Source organism: Sebastes umbrosus, chromosome 7, assembly GCF_015220745.1.
Source record: "Sebastes umbrosus isolate fSebUmb1 chromosome 7, fSebUmb1.pri, whole genome shotgun sequence".
Classification (NCBI taxonomy): domain Eukaryota; kingdom Metazoa; phylum Chordata; class Actinopteri; order Perciformes; family Sebastidae; genus Sebastes; species Sebastes umbrosus.
Window position 1 is genome coordinate 12966536 of NC_051275.1, and position 25381 is coordinate 12991916.

The following is a 25381-nucleotide window of genomic DNA, read 5'->3' on the forward strand; positions in this document are numbered from 1 at the left end:
ATGGAATTTCGCTGGTGTCGACTACTACATTTCTGGTATTGTGACATACCTAGTATAGGCCTATGGGAACTGTCAAAATGCTTAAAATGTATTACTGTCGCACCAAAAGGCACAATGAAAAGTTTTGGGTGCACCTAAATGATGTGCTTGTGCACCTAAATGAAAACGTTAGGTGCACCAGTGCAACCAATGTAAAAAGTTAGTCTGGAGCCCTGCTATGGAACAAAACTTTTACATATGGGTACACATTTTGTCGTTCTTGTGCATGTGCAGGTGAAGCCATACACGCTCCGGAAACGCTGCAACAAATGCAGGGAAGAAGAAGAAGACTGCTAGCAAGTAAACATGTATGTAAACAACACAGGTTTGTTCGACCTCAAGGATTCACACTATGTTTTGGTGAGTAACACCAATGAATGTAAACAGAAATGTTGTTTGCTTACAAGAATACTCCACAGGGCACCTTTAATAAACCATATATAGATGTTTTTTAACGGTTGTTCAAGGCTTTATTCTAGCTTTAAAGAAGGAAGCAGGCCAAAACATAAACATGTACAAATGCGTTCTGATGTTTAGCTTCTGAGGCTTTTTTTCAAAGTTGGTATCCTGAGTATTGAACGATGAAAAGAAGTTATAGCTGCTCACAAATGTTAAATGTACCACTGCATAAAGCAGATTACTCAATTTACTGTACTGTTGTTGTGATTAAACTGCTACTCATCATCTTACCGTACAGCAAATATGATGAAGTTGCTTATTTACCTAATTGTAACAGTCCACAGTCTCCTATGCAGTCAGGGCAGATAAACTTAACGTATCAGTTTTTACACGTATAATGTCTGTTCCTTAATCGACCAGTATCCAGTAACTACAAGGAAAAGTTGAATTTTTGTAAAACTTTGACTATCACACTAGGGGGGATTTTCACATAACTCCGATAATCCGGTTATTTTATGCCACTGAATTTCCTGTCTAACAAATGAGCACCACATCACTGATGTGCGTGATAAAGTACTGTTTGCGAATAAAACTTAATATTTTTATTCTGCATAACAAAGTCCATGTCCTACATGCACAGTACTATTCAAACAAAAAATGAAAGCGGCTGACCAACTAGGGAGCCAAGGAACTGAAAACACATTGAAATTAACTGCAAATTAATTCTGCATGTTTATCACCACCACACATCTAAAACTGCACAGTACAGTTCCGTACTAGTTTTCTGACCAATACCAAGATCATTCATCAATATATTAATGAGAAAATCCTGCACTTAAAGGGATAGTTTGGGTGTTTTTAAGTGTGGGTGTATGAGGTACTTCCATAGTCAGTTTATTACCTACAGTAGAGTAGGGCACCAGTTTGGAGAACCAGACAGGAGTTACCGCAGGGAAGAAAAGCAATGTACTGCTGTGGACAGGGCCGGTATCAAAACATATTTTAGCCACCTAAAAGAAAGACCCACCTAAAAAAGATCAATATCAGTTTAAGTGTACGCTATATTCAGAATAATTTCACTGCTTTACCCCTCCTTCTGACGGGGAACTGAAGTCGTTGTATCCATCTATGCTCTTGCCAAAGCCACCAGTCTTGTGGCTTTGGCAAGAGCATAGATAAAAGCCTCAGTTTCCTATGGAAACAGACTGTACAGCCTAATATTCTAAATATAGCGTACACTTAAACTGAACTAAAATGCGTTTTGCTGCCGGCCCCGTCCACAGCAGTACATTGCTTTGCTTCCGTGCGGTTCAGACTGCCATTAACTGTAGGTAATACATCAACTATGGATAAGTATCATACAACCCCACTTCAAAATACCTGAACCATCCCTTTAGCAAGCTTTGAAGTTAGCTCAAAAATTTAACAGCTGCATAGTTTTCAATTCAACGTGTCCACCCCAAACGAATGTTGTTTCAATAGCCACACCATCCTAGATGAAATACAGCTGTTGTGATGATTACAGATAGCATGACAGACGGACATCAGATGAACAAACAGAACAAGACAATTAAATAATTAGCAGCCGTTCCCTCATGCATTCATTAGAGACCCACCATGGAAATCATTTCCCTTTCTGATAATCAGAACTATAAAGGAAATCAACTCTTTCTATAATCTACAGTATAAGGCTGCTAATCATTTCTTTGATGACAGCTGTAAAGAGATCACCAAACATATTGCAGACTAAAGTGCAAAACACACTGCCACCACCACAGCAGAGCTGTGCGTCACATGACATGCGTCACGTGACATGTCATGGTGCTGCACGTCAACAGGGCTACACGGTGCAGAAAATGGGTGGGTAATGTGTAGTTGCCTGGTTCTTTGTTAATAACAAAAAGCCCCTGCGTGTTATTTATTTTCCTCAGCATCCACAGTGTCAATCTTCACACCTACAGTACAGGCTTGCCGGATGATGCCTTTTATGACATATAATGGTGGGAAGCAGAGCTCTGAGAGTTACTCAAGAAGCCATCTCCTCAACCATTACGACAGCTTCAAGACCACAAAAGAAGACGATATGTCACTGACAGATGAGGAAGTCGAGGTAGAGCAGCTGGCTGGTGTGCTGCAAAGAAATGCTGCCTTTCATGGGACATCCACACTGGATAATAAAAAGAGAGGTGTTACTGGGCACTACGTCCATGTGTGCCAGTGTGCCTCGCCACTGTGGGTTGTGTGGGTTTACTAAGGAAGAAAAATAGGCCTGTCGTGACGTGCGTCATATGGTGGTAGCGTGTTTTTGCACTCGAAGTGATGCTTCACTCAAAACCTATTTTTGAATATCAAACACTCAGCTTGACAGGTGGCACAGTGGCTGTAGTCTGTTTGAAATCATGTCGATTACGACGGTAACCAGTTTTCACACTTGGAAAAATGCCCATTTAAACCTCTTCTCACAGCGTTATCCACTTCTCCACTGGCCACCTGTATGATCGGTGCATTCCAAACGTTCTCATTTTGGTCTGCAGGGCATGTTTGATACTCAAACGATTTCAGGTGGAGCACTTTTACCCTCAATTTTCAAAGTGATACTGACAGAAAATGTTAGACAATCTACAGTACTATGGAGATGACAGACAGACTGAGCCGGGCTTGAATTAAGACAACTTCATGCTGTGATGTAAAGTTTGAAATGATCAGGCAACAGGGACACAGAAATGGCGTTTTTTTTCTTTCATTATGTTATTAACCAAATTGTCGTCTGATCTCATGATGATAAGCTCCACGCACTTTCTATCACAAGATCAGTGTGACAAGTTTTCAGGCTATATTTGGGGGAAGCATGCAGCAGTCGAATCAATTTCATGAACTCTGATGAGATCATTCCTTGGGGTTTTCAAGAAACAGCTGGGATGTTTTCAATAAAAAAAGGGATTATTTGATTTCAATGTTTTTTTTTTGGTAAAATCTTTGCAACACTACTCCAGTACATTTCTGTGCCACGCGGATTTCATACCTGATAGATCCTGTTTAGATGTGCCTGTAGGAAGAAAATGTAGCGCATGTAATGGACTGGCTCCAGCATTCCTCCATGAACTACAATATATCTTATATCTCTGAAGCATTTCCACCTCATTACCTCTCAACTGTAGCAAGACACCAAGACCTTGAAGAGGCAGGCCATGTGGGCAACAGATGTACGAGAATACCAATCAGGTATTCATTGTTTTTGATGGTTTGCACATGGAATATTGAAGAAGGACATGGCATCAAGGATGTAATGGTTGGTAAAAAGCTAGCTCAAAACAAATTTAAAAGATGGTAGCAGAATATCCAGAGATAAATTTACTAAATTAAACTTTTCAATCCCGAGCATGATCAGAATAATGATAACGGTGATCGAAAATGCTGAACAAACACTTGATCGTTCAAGTGCTCATTCTAGCAAAAATACTGTACAATAAGAAGCAGGCAAAGTTTAATTATTGCCTCAAATTGCATGCTTATTTTGGGAACGTTATAATTGGGTTTCTGATGCAGATTTTTCTTGACATTTGGGAGAACTCAGTAGTGTACTCCACATTACTGCCTGAGTATCGCTGAGCTAATTACATGAAATCCTCTGGGCCATCTAGAAGGAGCTGCTAATTTAGGGGAAATAATCAGCAGTACGTAATCTTGTTGGGGAAACTGCACAAGTCCCCCCAACCGTGCATGATCAATACACCTCTTGAATTTAGGTTTAAAGGTATTCAATTCCTCTCTTTGAGACGCCGGCGTCCTGCAGGTTTGTGTTCCTACTTAGTGGTTACTAGTCAGTGTGTCCCAATCCCACATCACATGCTAATGCATTATTAAATACACTGTGAGAGAGTTAGTGTAATAGGTGCTGGGAATCTGGTGTGAGAATTTATTTTATTAATTTATTTATTTTAGTTAATTTATATTTAGATTACTTATATGTTATATTTCTTTATTATCATTCTTATTTTTCAAATTCATTATGTATATATTATTCTATATTTCATATTTATTTATCTTTATTGTATTATTATTATTATTATTAATATTGTTATTTTATTTATTATTATTTCCATTTTTTCTCCTCCCTTGTTTTTGAATACTTTGTTTTTCAATTTATAGATACTATCTGTCATCATATGTACATATTATTTTACTTGTTATGGTTTGGGTTGTTGTTGTACGATTTCATTAGGAAACAATAAAAAGCATGATTAAAAAAAAAAAAAAGGAAGTGTCATCAGTCATTTTGTACATACATGAACTGAGCCAACTGCAACTTGTTAATAAAAATGTATATTACCAATTTCCATTATGACTAATTACACAAATTGCAAGTAAAATAATGTTTATTTCTATATCATTTACTTTCTATGCTGTCACCAGAGACAATACGCCACGATCATAATGTCATTTTATCTCTTTTTTTAACATCCACAAAGTGGTTTAAGTATCTAATTTCCCCAGTGTGTACTAGTTACTTAAAAACTTAGGTTAAATTTATGTATAGTATGCAACTGGGACTCAGATATATCAGTCTACTTTACACCCGGTGCGGTTCATTAACTCCAGGAGGAAAATTGCTTGCAGGACGTCAGCCCTCAAGGACCAGAACTGAGTACCTAATAAGATTTAGATACTGAGCTTCCACTGTCATCCATACTGCCTTTTGTTATTTTACCTGCTCTCCTTCAGTGAAGACGTGCCCGCCGGAGCTCCAGCTTATGGTGGGAGTTGGATCTCCTGATGCCTCGCAAGTCAGAGTTACCTGCTCCTCCATCTCTGAAGAGCTCTGATTTACGATGTATGTGATCTTAGGTTTGACTGCAAACACAAAAACAAAGTCGTCACAATGGCGCTAGCATAACAAGACAAGCCAGGTGGTTTGGCAGCACAAGTACAATAAGTAAAAGAACAACTGTGGCTGTGTGATGAGTTCAAAGGCAGGAAGAGGCTCTGTAGCTTGGCAGGTGACGGGGGATTTTTATGGCAGCAATAACTGCATTTAAGCTTTTCCAGACCTGGCAGCGTCAAAGTTGTGATAACCATGTTTGGATCCAAACTTAATTCATGTAATAATTTATTTAGTCTATCTCAAAGGAAGCCGGTCGTCATTTTTGTTTACATTTGAAAGAACTGTCGCGTTACGGTACACCTGAGCTAACCTGAAAGCACAGCAGGGTGCCGCAGTTGTGACACGAGCAGAGCGCAGCAAATTGAAGTGCTACTTCTGAAGCGTGGAGGTTGAGCATTGCTCTGCGCTTTCATATTTTTACCCAACGCTCCATGAAGGATGAATGCATGGATTAAGCAACACGTGTACATTTTGAATGTGAGCCTATTCAATATAGTAAATACTGTATAATTTAGCATAAGAAAACAATTGAACCTTTGTATTGAAATGCTTTTATCTCAACCGATAATTATCAAATAAACAAAGGGACAGATGTGTTGTCACTGTGTTATTTCTAAATTAAAACATATTTGAACAAGCAACGATTTGCATTCACAGCTAGGGCTGTCACAAAGCAATTGGCTACATTGGTATTAGAGCTGATTTTCATTTTCTGTTTAATTGATGGCATCAGCTTTGTTGACCCATTTTCTGATACTGTGTTTATTGTTAAAACACTGGAACAATTGTGAACTGAGAAGACCATGGAATGGAACAAATAAATGAAGAGTGGGCAGCATTTTTTTACTTTTATACCAGTGCAGTGCCCGTTAAAAACATGCCTGTTCAGATTGGGCCGATGCTTGACCTGTGGTATTACTGCTTGCAGCTTTCTCAAGAAACGCTTATCCAAACAATTTTACACTCGACACTGCGTTTCCTTAAGTCCTGAGCAATATTAGTTTATTAGAGACATAATTGCACCACACACCCAAGTTGCGGCTACTCGCGGTCAGAAACATTGATGAAATACACTCTGGTTCACACACATCCAGGTCGCTGCTAGTCACAGTCAGAAACATCGGTGAAATACACTTAGAATCAGAATCAGAATCAGAATTGTGTTTATTGCCAGGTGTAAGAGATTTACACTAGGAATTTGCTTTGGTTATGTTGGTGCAAGTCAAACAGTATAATAACAAAATAGATAAAAACGTTAGAATAAAATAGAATTAAAAAAATTGAAAAATTGAAATTTTAAGAATATACAATATACAATATACAAAATAAGCTATAATATAAACCTTAGCGGAGGTAAATTCCAAAAAAGGCATATTAGTCGCTTGCTTTGACATAACCACCGCGGTTATAAAGTATAGCATGGATTTAATTGGCAGAGATATTTTGCTGGTGGTAACGTTATTAGTCTTATACATTAGTATCAAGTCTTACAGCGGGGAAATGCAATCTTATTGCAGAGGTATTCATTTCCAAATAGGCGTATTAGTCGCTTGCTTTGACATAACCGGTTGTAAAGTAGACCATTGATTTAATGAGGAGGTATTTTGATGGCGGTAAAATTATAAGTTAGTACGGCAAAAACGTACACAAGTTGAATTGCAATGGCATAGCGTCGCTCTTCCTGTAGCTCGTGCTCGTTGACTCCAGGGACTCGAAGTTCGGTTGTAACGTTATCCAGCATTCATGTAGCATTAGCAGGCTTTATCCAGGATCTAGCAGCAAAAGTGCCCACTGCGGACGACATGCTCGTCACAGTCTGCAGAGCCCGGAAGCCCCCGCTACTGCACAGAGCGCCGTTTGCATTGTTTATTCAAAGTTTATTAATATTGAACATATCACGTGTCCATATTGCAGCAAATTTTAAAAAAGTTCTCCCCTGGGTCTCCAGCAATACACCTGCCAAGTATGATGTGGACCGGATGAGCTCTCGAGATATGCGAAGGACATACAGACAGACAGACAGACAGAGATTCCTCACTTTAAAGTTGGATGTGTCAGCAAGTGAAGTGAGCAGAGCTGCTTCAAGTATTTTGCAGGTGTCTGACGCCTCTAAAAAGCTTCTGCTGCTGTCTTAAAACTGAATTTAAACTTCAGTATCTTGTCCATGCTGGAGAGAAAGAAATCCTGTCTAAAGCACCACGCTGCCACTCGAACACACTTTTCTCCAAAGATATTGATGCATAGCATATTTTCTGAGTTCAGAGCTCAAACAGTTTGCTTTACTAATTTCAGTGTAGCCTTATTTAAAATGTACTTTCTCAATCAGATTCTTACTTTGAGGTCGTACATGAACACAAAGATGGAACAATTTGGGGTATTTCTACAGCTGTAGTCAACCCAAGAAAATCTTGGTTGATTGAAATTCTACCTATTCTTCAAACAATCGACTGGTTGATGGGGGAAAAAAAGTCTGCACATTATCTCTAGATAATCGGCCACAGTGCTCTGAGTGCACTCTACGTGGTAGCCTAAACGGATTATAAATAAACATAAAAAGCTATTTGCAGCATATGAAATTATTTCATACTTAAATGATACCAACAGACTCAAAGCCAACCAGCGCGCAGATTCCCATATTTATATGACTGTCGGAAGGGGATGTGCCTGCAGTTATATTTCATGCAGATATTTATTAGACTAAACATACTGAAATATGCAGATTCTGATATGTTCACACTCAAAGCCTATCAAGTATTGACGCGCGGCAGGGGTCAGGGTTTAATAATGGATTAAGAGGTGCTTTTCTCCTTATGAAAGGAACACCAGCGACTGAGCATATCGACCAACCAATCAACCAGAAGGTGTCAGGCAGCCCTACTTATTCCACATGAGAGATGTCGTTTTGTTTTTTTTCCGCTTTTCCCACTGGTTTGAAGTGGGTGAGGTACACGTACTTCCGTGCACTAATTTGAATCTAAATCAAATGACAGTTGTGAGGCTGTTTGCCAGCACTGTCAATCAAATTGATCAAAACACACCCACACAATCCTGATGGAGCTGGGTTTTGAGCGGTAAAACTCTTGATAAATAACATTTAAAGCCCCATTCGGAGAGGATTAACATTACAGGGGGAGGTGGGGAATTAAACATTCACGGTGCTCCTCAGTCATTTATCGTTCCAGACGGCATTTTAACCATCAGGACATTACAGGATATGGTCTGTAATAGACATGGACATTCAGCAGGACAAAGCCAAAAGCCTCCCCTGGGGGGGGGGGGAACGGGACAGTTGAAGGAGAGTCGCGGAGGGAGAGACGTGACACAAGGATACTGCATGAGGTGAATTTGAGTTAAAAAAATCGTACTCCTTCTCAGTCTCATAACTTAGTCAAATTTTAACACACAGACATGAAACACGTGTTGATATCATTCAGTGTGACTTCCCGAGGACATCATTATCTGTGATATCTATTGCTAATAAACATCCATAAATCTGATTAGTAATCATAGAAAAACAGACACGTCAGAACTGAGAATAATCATTCAGTATCAAAGTAATCCAGTGATAGGTGTCTGGACATCCATGGGTACATTGGAAACAACAACTGCTAACAGCTAATTCTACATACTTTGAACGGTAGTAGTACAGTACAGGCAAAATACAGGACTCAAAGGACAATACCAGTACTCCTGATGACTTCTATTTTTTCTGTCTATGCCTATTAAACCTTTTCAAACTTGACAACATAAACATTCTAAATGGGGCTCTTTGTATTTCCTGTTCCAATGGGGTTGTTAATGCAGTGGCTGACAGCAGGTAAACTTGGACCAAAGCTGTTGGCCTGGCAACAAAATTACAATGAAAAGGTCTATATGTCGGTGGTGGCATGCTTCCATCTATCAGATTAACAAAACCACAAAAGTCAAATTTCACGCTGATTTTAAAAAAGGAAATTAAGTAGAGGGACAAGCTGCGCTTCATGCAGAAAGAAAAACACTATGTGTTTAAAATACAAGGACGTTGCTCCGGACAGGATTCAAATTGCAGGAGGAGAAATAGTAGGTAATTGCTGCTGTAAATATTAGGCTGGGGCGCAAATTACCCACAAACACACTGCGAACGGGATTGAAATCAGTGACCAGTAACGTTAAAATCACCACATCTCCCCAAGAGAAATAAATCCAGTCCGAATGGGGCTGAAGAATGTTTTTTTCCAAACATAACCTTTAAGTGTTGCTTATTTAGATACAATTATTGAATATAATAGAGAAATTCTTGAGATTTCAAGCCACATTTTCAGGGGCTTTAAAGCCAAGGGCTCTATTTTACACCCGGTGCAAAGCAGCACACAGCGCAAATGTCATTGCTATTTTCAGACAGATGCAGTTGTCATTTTCACACCCAGTGCCCGTCACGTTGTGTATGTAACAAATTTACTTGCACCCATCTGTGCGCCCATAGGCGTCTTTGTCTTAAAATAAGGTGTGGTCAGGTGTATAGTTGCCACAGTACTATCTTGAGGCAGCAGAGAGCGATTGCGCAATTGACTTTATACCAGGTTTTTGTTGGTCAATAGCAGTATATTCCTGCTATTTAAAGGGCACATTATTATGATAGTAAGATGCGCCTACGTAGGTGGGTTCACAACATGCATACACTCTGCTTGTTACACACATACACAGGGACGCACAGCAGCACTTTCCTCCGCAATCACATAGGTTAATGGTGCATTTGCTCATTAAGTCAAAAGGAGTTGTTGATGGGAGAGAGGATTTGGAGACGGAAAGGGCAGAAGGTCCACCGGACAAGGACCACCCAACTTTTAAAGGGTTTGGGAGATGACACTAGGACTGCACAATTAATCGAATATTAATCGCAATCACAATTATATGAACATGGTCGATTGCGATATCGACATTTAAAAAGCGCCCTCTGCTCATAGAAAACTCTTCTGCATTTCAAATCAAGCACTTCCTAGCTTAACAGCCTGCCACCAGCTGGCAAACGACATGTTTTGTACTGAATGTTGCAGCTGCAGTCCGGAGTAGAAGAGTATTATACTGTTTATTACATATAAAATGCACAGAATTCAGGTGAAGAAGAATATGCTTATTTTAAGTCTTATTTTGATGCAAAGATTTGTTAATTAGCAGGAATGTTGCACAAAATGGAAGTGAAAGCGGTGCTCTGTTGATTTAATTTAGGCTAAAAAAGGTATTTAATGTGAAAGTGCAATGAAAATATTGTGTCCCTAAAATCAATGAATAATTATGATGAATAATCAATATCAATATTGATCAAAATAATTGTGATTGTCATTTTGGCCATAATCGTGCAGCCCTATATAACACTATGATTGATTTAATTCACGCCCCAAAAACACACCTATGATTAATTAAGGGATTAAATACAACCCTTTTGCCCCTTGCGCCTTACTTTGAGCCCAGATTACGCAGTATAACTAGCAAAAGTGGAGTTGGACACAGCCTTAATGCACATTAGAACATGAGCTATAGATCGTTTAAATAGGGCCCCAAGTGTGCACAGTGCATCTGCAATATGTAGGAAAATATAAATATCTGATCAGACTCGGTATAACCAGGTACTAAATATTCAAAAACTACAGCCAGGATCTAGGGGGAAAAACACATTTATACAGCTTTTATATTCAGAGGTACAAGGAAACGCATGATTGCATCCATTCCCACATTGATGTGAGGAGACCAGAGCTTTGGAAGTGTGAGAAAATCTTTCAGATAATGGGGGAAAATATTGCTAAAGAGGTAAACAATGTCTTCAGTAATTTTATGATAATTGTGAGCTTGAAAGAACCAGGCCCTGGACACCTGTTGTTTGAAAAAAATAAACTGAACAAGCTAACTCATTGTAAATTTAATTGAGGTGACTACATGGACAGATAACGTAGTTGTGATTGAAATTATGGTTGTTGCGTGACATAATTAAAGACAACAACAACAACCTAGTGTGCAAAAGAGAAGAAAAAAAAAGAAAAAGATTTCAAAGAGTTGAGCTGAGCTCATCCCACTTGGCCGGTTCTCTGGATCCTTAAGCTTCATCCTTACATGAAACAACCACAACCCACACTGCAACAACACCTCATCTTGTATCCTTTAGAAAACAGACACATAACCATACTATTGTTCTCCCCCCGCCTACATACTCTTAGACCTCATTCCCACACACTTGGACCATTTTATATTGTCACTTTATATCATGTATGTATGTATAGAAAACGTTCTGCCTTACCAAACACTTTCAGACTGAGCTCCTGATCACTTTCCCCGGCCTTGTTCTTGGCAATGCAGGTGTAGTCTCCTTCGTCCAGCTTGGTAACTTCCAGCAATGTAATTTCTGAGCCGTCCTCATTAAAGCTGTACTTCTCTCCTGCCTCGAGAACCACTTCGTTCCTGTGGAAAACACAAACGTTTGAACATTACATTTCAAACATAATTTCTAAACCGCACCATTTTACAAGGTGTTCTTTGAAAAGACAACTCATTTCCTAATCATGACCCTTACGCCGAAAATGCGGCGATAATGTTTTTCCTCTGCAAGCCTTTTGACATTTGATGTTAAGAGTAAATTCAAACTAAAAATGGGCTTTCATTTTGTCCAAGTGGAGGATCAACTACCAGTCAGGTAAAGGAGATCATTTTCACTGTTTGCAATCACTTGTTTGAGTTCCAATACATCTTTCAACCTTTTGTACAGTCTATGCTTTCAACAAGTTGCAAGTGCTGTCTAGCCACATGTATAAAAAAATATCTTCAAGGGCGAGAAATCCTAAGACAAAGCAGCAGCTCCTGGGCTGTTTGCACTTTGTGCCCCCCAATCGAAGTTGCCCAGACAGCTAACTGCTGTCTTGGAAACAAGATGAACAGGAACAGTTTAACAAAGCAGGAAGCTATCAATGGCTGTATTCAGATACACTGAATAATGGGGCTATTGATGACACTCCAGTCTTCAGGTTTCACTGTTTACATGCACCTTTGATACCCTGTGATTAAGTATCCCTATGCAATGAATAAACCAGTTAGTGCAACATCCTCATATCCTGGAGTGTGGGTGTGTTACTGTATGGATATTTCACTAAGTGTTTAAATTTGACTACTGCAAGTGTAGCCTATGTATTATGGTTCTGTAAAAACATTTTATTTACCTCATTATGTAATATTTATATACTAATGTATAATATATAATAATGTTAACAATGTTACATAACAATATAAATGATGTAAAGTTTGCCATTAAGGCAACGAGTTACTGATGGTGTGTCAAATTACACCTTTTATGCAGTCCTGCCAACAACCGACGTCAAATCACAGAAGTATAATAGTCTCTAATGATTCTTATGCAGGAGGAAAGTGATTCTGTGAAATGAGGCACTAAACTACTGTAAATACTGCCAGTGGGAAAATTTAAACATGTAGGAGAGACGTTTCCTCATTTAGAAGATGATATTAACTCATATATGGCTGGTACATGTACAACCCACACAGCTTATTATTTCTAATTAGCCCTTTATCTTTAGTTCGTGGCTGCCAGTTTTAACTGATACTGATGTTATGTATCAGCGACCATTTGTGCTCTTTACAGCTGAAATTCCTGAATTCTTGGATGGATTGCCGTGAAAGTTTGTATAGATATTCATGGTCCACAGAGGATGAATGGCATTAATTTTGGTGATCCTTTACTATAAGTTTTCATACACTGGTTAATGACCATATATTGCAAAACTAATGACATTCCCATCAGCCTCAGCTGTACTTAGAATTCCCTGCTAATTAGCAATACCATATAAGATGGTAAATGATGAATCGCTTCGTCAAAAGAATAATTTGAAGGGTGATGCAATACACTAAACCTTTAACAGGCTTTAACTTGCGTCCACGATTGAAAATAAATAATATCCAATTGTCGTTAAATTGTTTGTGTGTATCCGAGTTGTCACAAATGATGAAAATTAATTAGGGCAGTCAAAGTTAACAATAATAACGCGTTAACACAAATTTGTTTTAACGCCACTTATTTCTAAAGATAGTAAAGATACTGGTATCAAATGAAACTAGAGCCGAAGCCTAACGAATCCATTGGTACCAACCATGTCATACTAGCTTGTCGCGAAGGGGGCTAAATAACGCTCCAAACTTACGCTAAATTTTGGTGAGGAAAAACTGGCATGGCCATTTTCAAAGGGGTCCCTTGACCTCTGATCTCAAGATATGTGAATGAAAATGGGTTCTATGGGTACCCACGAGTCTCCACTTTACAGACATGCCCACTTTATGATAATCACATGCAGTTTGGGGCAAGTCATAGTCAAGTCAGCACACTGACACACTGACAGCTGTTGTTGCCTGTTGGGCTTGAGTTTGAGCATATTGTTTTATGCTAAATGCAGTACCTGTGAGGGTTTCTGGACAATATTTGTCATTGTTTTGTGTTGTTAATTGATTTCCAATAATAAATATATACCTACATTTGCTTAAAGCAGCATATTTGCTCACTCCCATGTTGATAAGAGTATTAAATACTTGACAAATCTCCCATAAAGGTACATTTTGAACAGATAAAAAGGTACGATTAATTTGTGATTAATCACGATTAAATACTATAATCGATTGATAGCCCTAAAAATAATGAAGTTCCTTACATGAGACAGCAATCACTTTATTATTAGATTAAGTCAAGCATCTGAATTGTTTTTTTTAATAGACTATAATTTTGATGTATATATCCGGCCAAACTACTGCACTACTACTGTACAAGTTAATTATACAAATTTAAGCTGCAGTCGGTAACTTTGAGCAAATATGATTAAAAAAAAGTGATTTTTATAAAACGGTGCATGAGACAAATAATCAGAAAACATCATGTTCTTCTGTGTCCTCCTATGCGCACAGATAATCTGTCTCATGCACTACTGTCAGGATATAGGGACCATTTTATAAAAATAACTTTTTACCATATTTGCTCAAAGTTTCCGACTGCAGTTTTAACAGATACATTGTTTAAATTATTAGGGCGATGTGCTGGCATCTGACATGTGCTGCTCCAAAGCATTTCTTTCTCCAGTTGCGAGCAGAGTTGTACCTTGTCCATGTCACCATGGGTTCAGGATAGCCATCAACAGCACAAGTCAACATGGCCGGCTGCCCGACGTCCGCTGTGGCATTCACCTCTGACTGCCATACCCTGATGGTCGGGAGCACTGAGACACACGGAGATAGATAATGAAAAAGATGGAAAGAAAAATAAATTGGTAGATAGATACATACACATGCAGATAGTCACATAGATAAATAGGTGGTGGCGGTGGGGAAGCAGAGACAGAAGCTGTGACAAATTCAGAGCATTTATTTTAGGCGCACTCATTTGCTTGGCTCAGAAGTTTCAGGAAACAGACTTCATTAGCATGGAACATCTTTGATACGCAGTTGCTCTGGGCAACCGTTTCCACATTGATGCTGAGCCTGGTCGCCTCTAAGGATATACTGCTTATTTAAGCGTCGTGGGACACCTGCCACATAAAAAACATGCACACAGGAACAAAGAGGAACAGGAAATAGTGCGAGGGTCTGCTAACCGTTCACAACGACCTTGATGACCCGCAGATCTATTTCGCCGCGGGCCATGAGGCGACCCTCGCAGGTATACGAGCCCTCATCTGTCTTCTTTATGCCACGGATCTGAAGGTGATTGTTGCTCAGTACCTTAAAGCGCACTGAAAGGAAGCAGAAGATAAATGTCAGGTGTGTTATATATTTGGAAAGTTTAAATTAGGCACATAGATGATAAACAGCTGCTGCTGTGCTAGCAAATGGGTTACATAGTGATGTAATGAAACTCCATATATAAAGAAAACTGTCGCCTGAATTAGTTAACCATGGCAAGGATTCACTTTGATATATCTGGCTGACAACAATTTAACACTGATGTCTGATTTAGTCACCAATATCTCTCTGCATTATTATAAATTCAATGTTGAATTTATGCCTTTTCATCAAGCTCCATTAGTCTAAGGAATATGCAATATTTTTATCTGTCTGGGATACTATTACATAAAAAATACTCTATTTTGGACACAGATAATATGTCATTTTCACTTCGTCAAATTCATTTCTGTGAGCTTGCCCAACACTCCTTCCATCAGCTCCAGAAAAAAAGGAGAAATATGGCCCACGAGATCTCTTTCACTTGGAGATGAAATGTGATCCGAACAAATTTAATCATGTAGTAATTCAAAATACTATCACAACCCACACATGAGCCTGTGTTATTATTTTCCAGTGAGCGATACAGACAATACCAAACGCATTATGATATTGCTCAGTGTCAGAGGTGAATAACAGAATTCGTTGTATTTTTCAAATTCAAAACCAAATTAATTTTTCCTTTTCAAAGCACAGGGTAAACCCCGGAGGAGAACGGCAATAAAAGCAGGGCATGAACAATTTCAAGTCTCTAATGCTGGTAAATCTGCATAGCCATTATAGCTCCTTGTGCCTGTGGTTTTATTTTCACTATGCAGTCTTGTAGATTGTAGTAGTCTGTGTCCATTAGTTATAATAAATGAATCACTTTTTCAAAATATGTTGGTCGTCATAAGAGTTTATCCTCAAATCTTAACACTTGAAAAATTGCAATAGTAAAATGATGTTACTCTGACCTTACCCATATTAATAATGCAATATAGCCAGAACATGAACAAGATTTACCTCCAACTGTGACTACCTACTGATTTACAAACTCAAGACTGAAATTTTCACTTCTGAAAGCGACACGTCAAGGAGCACTGAACATTTAGTGATGACAGATTTTTGATTATTTTGACTTAAGTGTGATTTTATGCAAACTAGACCATGCAAACTAAATGTCAAACAACATAAAAAACCATTCACATTCATCAGTTAATGTTTGTCAGAGAGTTAGAGTTGAACAAAACTCGAACTCAGGAATATTAATACTGAGTCGAGTTAAAACAGATGACGGAAATCAAATGAGATAGAAACAGGATCCCCATGCTGTTCAGAGAGCTCTTACCATCTTTTTCCATCTGGATATTTGATCCTTTATATTTCCAGATGACAGTGGGTGAAGGCGAACTGATGACGTCACAAACAAGGTTGGCATTGTCTCCTTCGTTGAACTCTTGGGGTGAGGGTGCGTTTGTGAAGGTGATTTTTTCTGGAAAATAACATGCATAAATACTTTTTACTCATTGATTAAATATTAAAGTATGACTCATCAAACCATCTTCTTCCCTTTGTTTGACTGCTGGGAAGGATTACATTCTTATCCACTATTTTATTTATAGGAATTTGTTAAGCACAATTTGAAGAACTGCTCCACACTCGCACAACAGGATATCTTCAATATACTACTGCCTTTTTTCATTTTTTTTTTTAAATCCCTGCAATTTGCCTGTCAAAGAAATGGTCAAACTTGAGGAGAGCTTAGCAATTTTACCATATTCTACCAAAAATCCAGTTCTGAACCAAAATACAACCAACCAACTTCACTATAACTACAGTGAGGAGGACTTCCTTTCCCTCAAACTTAGGCAGTGCTTTGCAAGCTTAACATCACTCACAACAGGCTTCCCTATTTTCAAGTTACCAGAACTAGCCCTCTAAGATCCGCGGGATCGCAGGCGATCCCAACCAACTTTAAGATAAGATAAGATAAAATAAGATAAGATAAGCTATACTTGTATTGTCCCCGTGGGGAAATTTTTCCTGGACTCCGTCCAACTGCAGTTACAAAAACTAAATTAAAACAGCATCAACAACAATAATAAACAATTCCACATCAGACTGGGAAACAGTTTCACAGAAACAGACGTTTCAACACATACACAGTCATCGTACATAATGGCATTAATGGCAATTTAACACATTGCACTGTCTAAACATATTGCACTGTCCTTATGATAGCTTTATGTTACGAGCTGTTGAGGAGTTTAATAGACATCGGCAAGAATGAATGTTTGAAACGGTTCAATCTGCACCGTGGGACTCTATATCTCCTGCCAGAAGGTAAAAGCTGGTACTCCTGATGTAAGATGTGAGTTGGGTCTGACATAATTTTCTGTGCCTGTCTGATGACAGACTGCTCATAAAGCATCTGGAGGATAGGGTGTTTTTTTGACCCCCATAATCTTCATGGCAGTCTGCACCAGGCGAGAAATCTGTGACCTCAACCTTTACTGTCTTTCAGAGGCTGTAGCTGGCTCAGTTTTAGAGCTAGAGTGAAGGTACTGGTATTGTATGAAACTAGAAAACCAATCTAATGGTACCATGCATGGCCATTATTAGGGGTTCCTTGACCTCTCACCTTATGTGAATATAATATGTGAATGAAAATGGGTTCCATTTATTGTAATTAATATATTCATTCATTCATATTTATTTCAGATATATGAACAACTTGACACACAGTGCTGAGCTGCATCTCATATTAATATTCAGGTTCCTTCAGGTACACCAATTCGATGTGACAAATACTGTTGACCTGCTATCTCCCCCAAAGACCCCCTGTCTTAAAAATTGGTCTATTGTGGGTCTCAGAGTGTTAAAGGAATATTTAACCCCCCAAATTACCATTTGTTTATCAATTACTCACCCTGTGTTACCCTGCCTAGGAGTAGGCAGAGGAGAAAAGATGGGTCTTGAGGCACGACTGGAATAGGGTGAGGGAATCGGAGACTCTAATGTGTTGTGGGAGGGAGTTCCAAAGCTTTTAATTATAATCCCAGTCTCATGCTCACTACTTCCCAAACACATGCATCTTCAAAGTTCTCTTCAAGAATTTAAGGTAACACAGTGAGTGAGTAATTTATATAAAAAATGGTCATTTTGGGTGTGAAGTATTCCTTTAACATTTACTGAGCCATGCAAGATAAATGCAAATTGCAAACAGAAAAATGAAACTGCAATGTTATTTTGCGACTCTATATTGATTTCAATATGCAGTTTCTACATGGGTGACCACTTCTAATAATAACCCAAAATAGGAAATGAAATAACAGGAAAAGTTGTGTTTGGGGAAGGATTTCATCTCTGATGGACATTTGCTGATGCTTGGCATTCATGGAAAATAAAATCCATTACTCACAAGAATTGCACAACAGACAGGATCATTAAGCAGCCCTCTAATGGTCTTCCGACCGTTTATTGAACTGATGAAAAATCCATCCTCACTTGAAAAGAAAAAGAGTAATGTGTTGCCCTTGAGCAGTCAATAAAATACTATGAGTTCAATAAACAGGATTTTTTTTTCTCTTCTTGTGTTTGTACCACTCAATAATTTGGAGAGGGCGTGCGTTGAGGAATATACTTACGGAAGATTTTCACTTTGACGGTTGCCTCCCCTTGCTGGTCTCCGTTGGTAGCGACACACTTGTATGTCCCTGCGTTTCCAGTCCCAGCTTTATACAGTGTGAGGGTGGAAGATGACTCATCGTTACGGGCTACTGTTATGTCTGGTTTGTTCGGCTCTATCCTGTCCCCACCTGGTCCAAACCAGTCTATGTGCCTGGCAACGCCTACAACTGAGAGCACAGTGAAGAGCAGTATGTTAGAAAAACAGTATCAGTTAAGGTCACCAGTGCCCACAGACTGAATATTGTAGGTTGTTCATGCGCCTGCATGGACTGAAGCCTGTGGTTTGTGCATTTTATAAACAACCAAAATGTCATAAAAGTCAAATGAAAGAATATTGTCCAATGGTCAACTAACATTTGAGCCTTTTTTTTGCCTTGAACATATGGTGAGGGCAACAGGAAGCGCAGGGCATTAAAAGGGGTGTCATGTAACTAAGGTCAATTATTGATTAGATTGATTCATTTCAGCCACATGGATACATGTACACACCAAAGACCACTACATCCTAATGATTTAGTGGTCTTGGATGCCACTAAATGTTTTTAAAAGATGGCTTTGTAAAGCAATGTGGTTTTACATTATAATCCTGCTAAAGAGGATGAGTGGTTGGTAATGTCAAGTACTTGTATTAGTACTTGCTATTATTTGACCATTGTCTTAATACCAGTTATCGATGTCAAAAATATATAAAAGTAAACATTTTCCAAGTAAAATGTATTTAATATATGAACAAATTATTATTTTCAAGAGAATATGAAACACAAGACACAGACTCCTGTGTCTGTTGACCAGGGATGTAACGGTACGTGTAATTGTAGTGAAACGCTCGCTACAGGGCGTTCGGTTTGGTCTGTAACATATTTCGGTACGCCCTGTGACCCAACCAGCTGTTTATGTCTACTACTTGCAACACGCGGAACAGAAATTCTGGAGCGCAAGTTTTACCCGGAAAGTTTTGGCAACGCACAAGTTGTTCTCCATCAGCTGTAGCAACCTAGGTGGTTTAGCTCGGTTCGCTGGGTTAATCAAGCTCAAAGGACAACGATTTGTGTCAAACTGCATGCCGACACTGTTAAACTGAAATTGGGTCGGGGCTCACCTGGTAGAGCGGGTACCCCATGTACCAAGGCTTAGTCCTTACCACAGTGGCCCGGAGTTCGAATCTCGAATCTGACCCACGGTCCTTTGCTGCATGTCATACCCTCTCTCTCCCCCCTTTTCACAACTATCACTGTCACTATCTAATAAAGGTAAAACGGACAAAAAATATTCTTAAAAAAAAACAAAAAAAACTGAAGTCGAGTCAATTAGCGGAGCAAAACAAAAACAGACTGGAAAGCGAGTCCTTCTCCCCACAGCGTTCAGGCAGCCTCCAACTACAGATTCAGACCTTGTAAAAGTAACTAATGATTGTGCTGCATGTGACTACACTTGAGCCCCGTGTGCCCCCACAAGTGTATTTCAGTCAGTCCGCTGCGCCTGCCCTGTATGAACGAGCATAGGCTACAGTTCAGTTCAGGAATTATCAACAGCATTTTTCTGCATTTCCTCTGTTTTCCCCATTGTACTGAACATGTGCCGAACTGTGATCTATATCTTTACATGAATGTAAAAATGGAGGTAAAAAATGAAAATTCATAGATTGGATGCAGGTTTCAAAAAGTAAAAATTAGCTTACCTTCACACATGAAGAATTTGGACTCTCCAAGACTAATCTCACCCTGACTCGGTGTGATCTGCACCTCCAGCGAAACTGCAACAGAAAAAACATACAATACAAAATCAGAAACTTGGCAACATAAATGAGAACAAAATGTAGACGTATCAATGTGTGCCATCAAAACGCAAGGAAAAAAGTAGCCAGCAGTATGCAATCAGCACTACAACTTTTTAATATCTTTGATGTTTTATATTTCATGAACTTATATTTGATTTGTTAATTACTGGGAAGAGAATTTGAGTTCACACTTTGAGTTTCATCATATAACTTTCGTCCTCAGTCACAAGCTATTTGATTATCTAACGTCAACTGGAGATCGCTTTGAGGCAAATTTGGTTTAATTTTCATTAATTATTTGATTTTAGCTAACAGTTGATGCAAGTCTTGGATGTAAAACTTTAAACACGCAATCAAAGACAACAGCAGTTAAAACGATAGTGAAGCATGAAGCTATGACTCATTTCCTAACCTGACCCGCCAGATGGTTTGTTACACAGAACCATCTAAGAAGACTTTCTAAAAATACTTTGCAGTTCATTGGTGAACCATCTGTCGATCAAACTCTTGCCGAAACCAGTTGGGAGAAGAGCGAAAACATCGCTTTCAGTGCTGTTCTTTACTCTCCAGTTCTGATGTAACTGATTCTACTGCAACAGCAACGCTAACCTCTTCAGGAGCCGCCATTGTTGTTTAGAACCAACAGTCACCTCTCCATATCATCTCACACACACACACCTAAATCACACCCGTAGCTGCCCTTAGCCCCTCACAGGACGCTGATTGGCTTGCCCCACACAAATGTTACTTGAAGTCACGAGAATCTAGCTGCCGTGCAAGGTAACTCATTTCCTGTAGGTGGCCCAAATTACAGCAACTACAATTTCCCTTGCCTGTAGGTGGCGCCATACACGTCTTTACACAGACATCATTTTTTACTGTGCTTGAAAAGGCAGTAGGTACAGGAAACTTGTGGAAAGCAATGCAAATGCACATCAAGAAATTGACTACCCCAGTTTTGGCTCCAGCAGCCCTATTACCAAAAACCCTGATATTTCCTGTTTCCCTGTGGCCTGCAGTCTTCCTGTCCTTTCAAAAGGAAATAACATCCAGCCAGCACTGCAATTATTCAGTTAACACACAGCAGTTGGTAAGAACCAATGCTGTGCTGCCAATGTACCTTAAGAGAAATTACATTTAAGATGCTTTAAAAAAGCATGCTGTCTGTCTAACAAGATAGCTTAAATGCAGCGTATCTCTTGGTGAAAGCCTGCACTTAATCAAAGACCGGATGGAAAAGACAGATTTCTGTTATTTGACACAGACGGAAGTACGGCCTGAAACACTTCTGTGCTTAATTAGAACAAAGCTTCACTTGTTTCCTGCAGAATCTCCCATGGGGGCCCTGTGGTGTGACTAAGAACTGTGACTAACTGGGGCCGAAACGCATAAAAATTAATGTGCCAGAGTGACCACTGCTAGGTATAACTGGCAAGAAATCATAATTTTCCAGAGCCCAAGTTACAGAATTTAAATTGCTCGGGTTCTTTTTTTGGCTAATGGTCCAAAAACCTAGTGTCAAATTATTTCGTGTGTGCAGACAGAAAGATATACAGTCAGCCTAACCATCATAGAAGACTAAGAAACCAGCAAATATTCACATTGGAGAAGCTGGAACCAATGAATTTGGGGATTTTTGCTTAAAAGATGACTTAAACAACTGATCAATTATTGATTCTTTTTCTGTGGATTGACTAATCAATTAATCGCTTCAGATCTTAACTAGGGCTGTCATCGATTAAAATATCTAATCGCGATTAATCATATAATTGTCCATGATTAATCGCAAATGAAACACTCATTTTAAAAATGTACCTTAAAGGAAGATTTGTTAAGTATTTAATACTCTTATCAACATGGGAGTGGACAAATATGCTGCTTTATGCAAATGTATGTATATATTTTTTATTGGCAGTCATTTAACAACACAAAACAATGACAAATATTGTCCGGAAACCCTCACAGGTACTGCATTTAGCATAAAACAATATGCTCAAATCATAAAATGGCAAACTGCAGCCCAACAGGCAACAACAGCTGTCAGTGTGTCAGTGTGCTGACTTGACTATGACTTGCCCAAAACTGCATGTGATTATCATAAAGTGTGCATGTCTGTAAAGGGGAGACTCGTGGGTACCCATAGAACCCATTTTCATTCACATATCTTGAAGTCAGAGGTCAAGGGACCCCTTTGAAAATGGCCTGGAAGGTTTTTCCTCGCCAAAATTTAGTGCAAGTTTGGAGAATTATAGAACATCCTTTGTGACAAGCCAAGCTAGTATGACATGGTACCAATGGATTCTTTACATTTTCTAGTATTTTCACTCTAGCTGAGCCGACTACAACCCCTGAAAGGTCGATTGAATTTGCATTAACGCTTTATTATCGCGTTGACTTTGACAGCCCTACTCTTAACCCATCACCATCCCGGAATAGCATACAAGATTGTAATTACTGATACTGAAAAGGCTAAACCTGAACAAAAGAAAGCTCTACATCAAAAAGTGTGAAAAGGTCACCTGTCTTTTGTATATTTCTATTGATTCTCTATTATCGTTTTGGTGATGTTACTGTTAATCAATGCAGGAAAGATTCATGGGAACAATTGGAGGTAGGCATCCAATATATGGCTGAGTTTACACCCTAAAAAACCTGTTCAGCATACCCACATTTGAATGCACCAAATACTGTTTACTAAATCTTCCAGAGTGATATTAAGTAGGCGTTTAGAGTAGCATCCCTCATCCCATCAGAGCAGCAGTGTTAGGTAGAAGCTGAACGTAGGCTGTCGCTTGCACTCTCTCTGCTGTCAGATTATCCTCATTTTAGTCAATTTAACACAATGCACTATTATTGATAGCACGCATGACAGTTATTCAGTTGTTTGAAGGTTTTATTTTTTAAATGAGCCAAATTGTTTAATTTTGTCAGCAGGGTTTGATGTTCAAAGTGAAGGAACATGAAAAACCAGGCATCAAAAACCCCATTCGTATTATTTTCATATGAGCTACTAAACTAAAACAATGTTATGCTAATTTTATGGATAAGGATTTAGTTTTAATTGGACAGAGGAAATAAGAACGGTTGGTATTCATTTAGTCAAACAGGCGCCTCATTTGCAGAGGAGGCATGGCAATGATGATTATTCAAGTCAAGTGAAGTTTATTTGTAAAGCCCATTATCGCATTCATTGTTTGAAAGTGCTTTAAATTTGTAATAGTTCCCAGCCCAGCCAAAGCTATATACGCAGGCGAGGAAAAGACCTTGAAAACATGCTACGCACATAAAACAAAAATGCCAGTTTAAATAAAACTGAAAATCATAACATTCATGAAGGTAGGATTTATTGCAACACTGCTGCATTAGTTTTAGCTGGGTGCACCTAATAAATGTGCAATTTAGGCTGCAGTGAGTCTACAGTATAATTCCTACATAATTGTCTAAATAATGGAGGAACAGGTACTAAAAATTGATATCTGATAAATTGCCAACGTGAGAAAAAACATTAAGTGTTAAGACATCACATACTTTCATCTAACTAGATCAGCTGTGTGCACTGAATCGATGTCGTGAAGTCAGAAAGCAACGAGCCAGATTGTGAAACCTGTCAGTATACTTCACAGCACTGCGTTTCCTATATTAAAACCAACAATGCAAAACCGTTTTCATATCCTGCAAGCAAGCAAGCTGACATTAAAAAGGATGAAGCTCCCAAAGGGAATTTGCATCACAAGATCCCCCAATCTCTTCTCTGTCTCTGACTACATGTTTTTCTCCTTATTCTGTAGAATATTACAAAAGAAAAACAACACACCTGCACAGTCTGGGGGCTTAAATTAAACTTTTCTGTAGCCTAAGCAATAATTCGTTCTCTCAGATTGAAGGCAGAGCCGTGGCTCCTCTTTGCACATGGTTATGAGCGAGACAGGGTAATTGCTCTCCAACCAACAGCTCACTTTTCATATATTTACGAGGCTAAAAAGCTACTGTAGTTCAGGTCCAGTTTACAAGGCAGAAACTCTTTAAAAGCAGTGGGTGGCCAAGTTACACGAAGCAGAAACTGTGTGTCCTAGAAATTTAATCTGCATGTGAATCCCCAGTGATCAATCCATTTTAAACCCAGTAGGTCTGAGACTGGCTGGTGATCTCCACATCATATAAGTTAAAAGAGTGTGCACTGCAGATACAAGAAGAGTACATTAAGTGGAGAATCATCTATACCAGTGGTTCCCAACCTGAGGGTCCAGGCACCCCTTAGGGGGGCGCCAAAGATAACAGGGGGTGCTCCAGGATTTGTCTGCTCTGAGGTTGTCAAAATTAGATTTGCTCATGTATAACTAAAATCTTAATAACAGACTTACTGGATATTTTATATAAAAGTTTGTACATAAAACTTTTGAAAACTTAAAAATGTAATTGTATTTAATCACAAAAACAAAAACTCTATTTTTGACACTAATGCCATTATAGTAAAATAAGTTGTTACAATAAAAAGATCACATTATGTGTCTGCATTCGCTTGGCGAATCCGTCAAGTGACGACTTAACGAAAGTTGATTTAATAAAAAAAAGACTAACTCATTTAATACAGTAAATCACTTTAATCAAATTGAGGATTTTGTTCGCGGATTTGTAATTTTTTTTAGGGTGATGTCAGATTTTCTTAGATACAAGTAGGAGTAACCACTGATCTATACACTACTTTTAGTCTTTTTCAAGGGAGAAATGCATTTTGCCTCTTGTCTTGTTTGATTTTCCAAATGTCAATGAAAATCAAGGGTGTATCTCTGTTGAGCCAGAGGTGTTTTATAATCCATTGCTTTCTGCCGCTGTCTTTTTGATACTGCCATGTTGCCAATATCTAAAAACTTCAATTC

At 38.8% G+C, this 25381-nt stretch overlaps 1 protein-coding gene across 21 annotated transcripts in view; it reads right to left on the reverse strand.

Annotated features, from left to right (window-relative positions):
- The window catches only part of ncam1b (neural cell adhesion molecule 1b), a 92592-nt gene that overhangs the window by 36322 nt on the left and 30889 nt on the right, over nt 1-25381 (reverse strand). For 12 of the 21 annotated variants that reach the window (XM_037775607.1, XM_037775603.1, XM_037775606.1 and 9 more), the window contains exons 2-8: nt 20406-20480; nt 18685-18894; nt 16386-16529; nt 14929-15066; nt 14436-14553; nt 11589-11749; nt 5147-5289 (exon numbers count right to left, since the gene is read on the reverse strand). In XM_037775607.1, coding sequence (XP_037631535.1) covers nt 5147-5289; nt 11589-11749; nt 14436-14553; nt 14929-15066; nt 16386-16529; nt 18685-18894; nt 20406-20480 — 989 coding nt within the window. Of the gene's footprint in view, nt 1-3460; nt 3485-5146; nt 5290-11588; nt 11750-14435; nt 14554-14928; nt 15067-16385; nt 16530-18684; nt 18895-20405; nt 20481-25381 lie in introns of all 21 variants that reach the window. The other 9 variants (XM_037775600.1, XM_037775601.1, XM_037775598.1 and 6 more) reach the window with 1 other exon arrangement.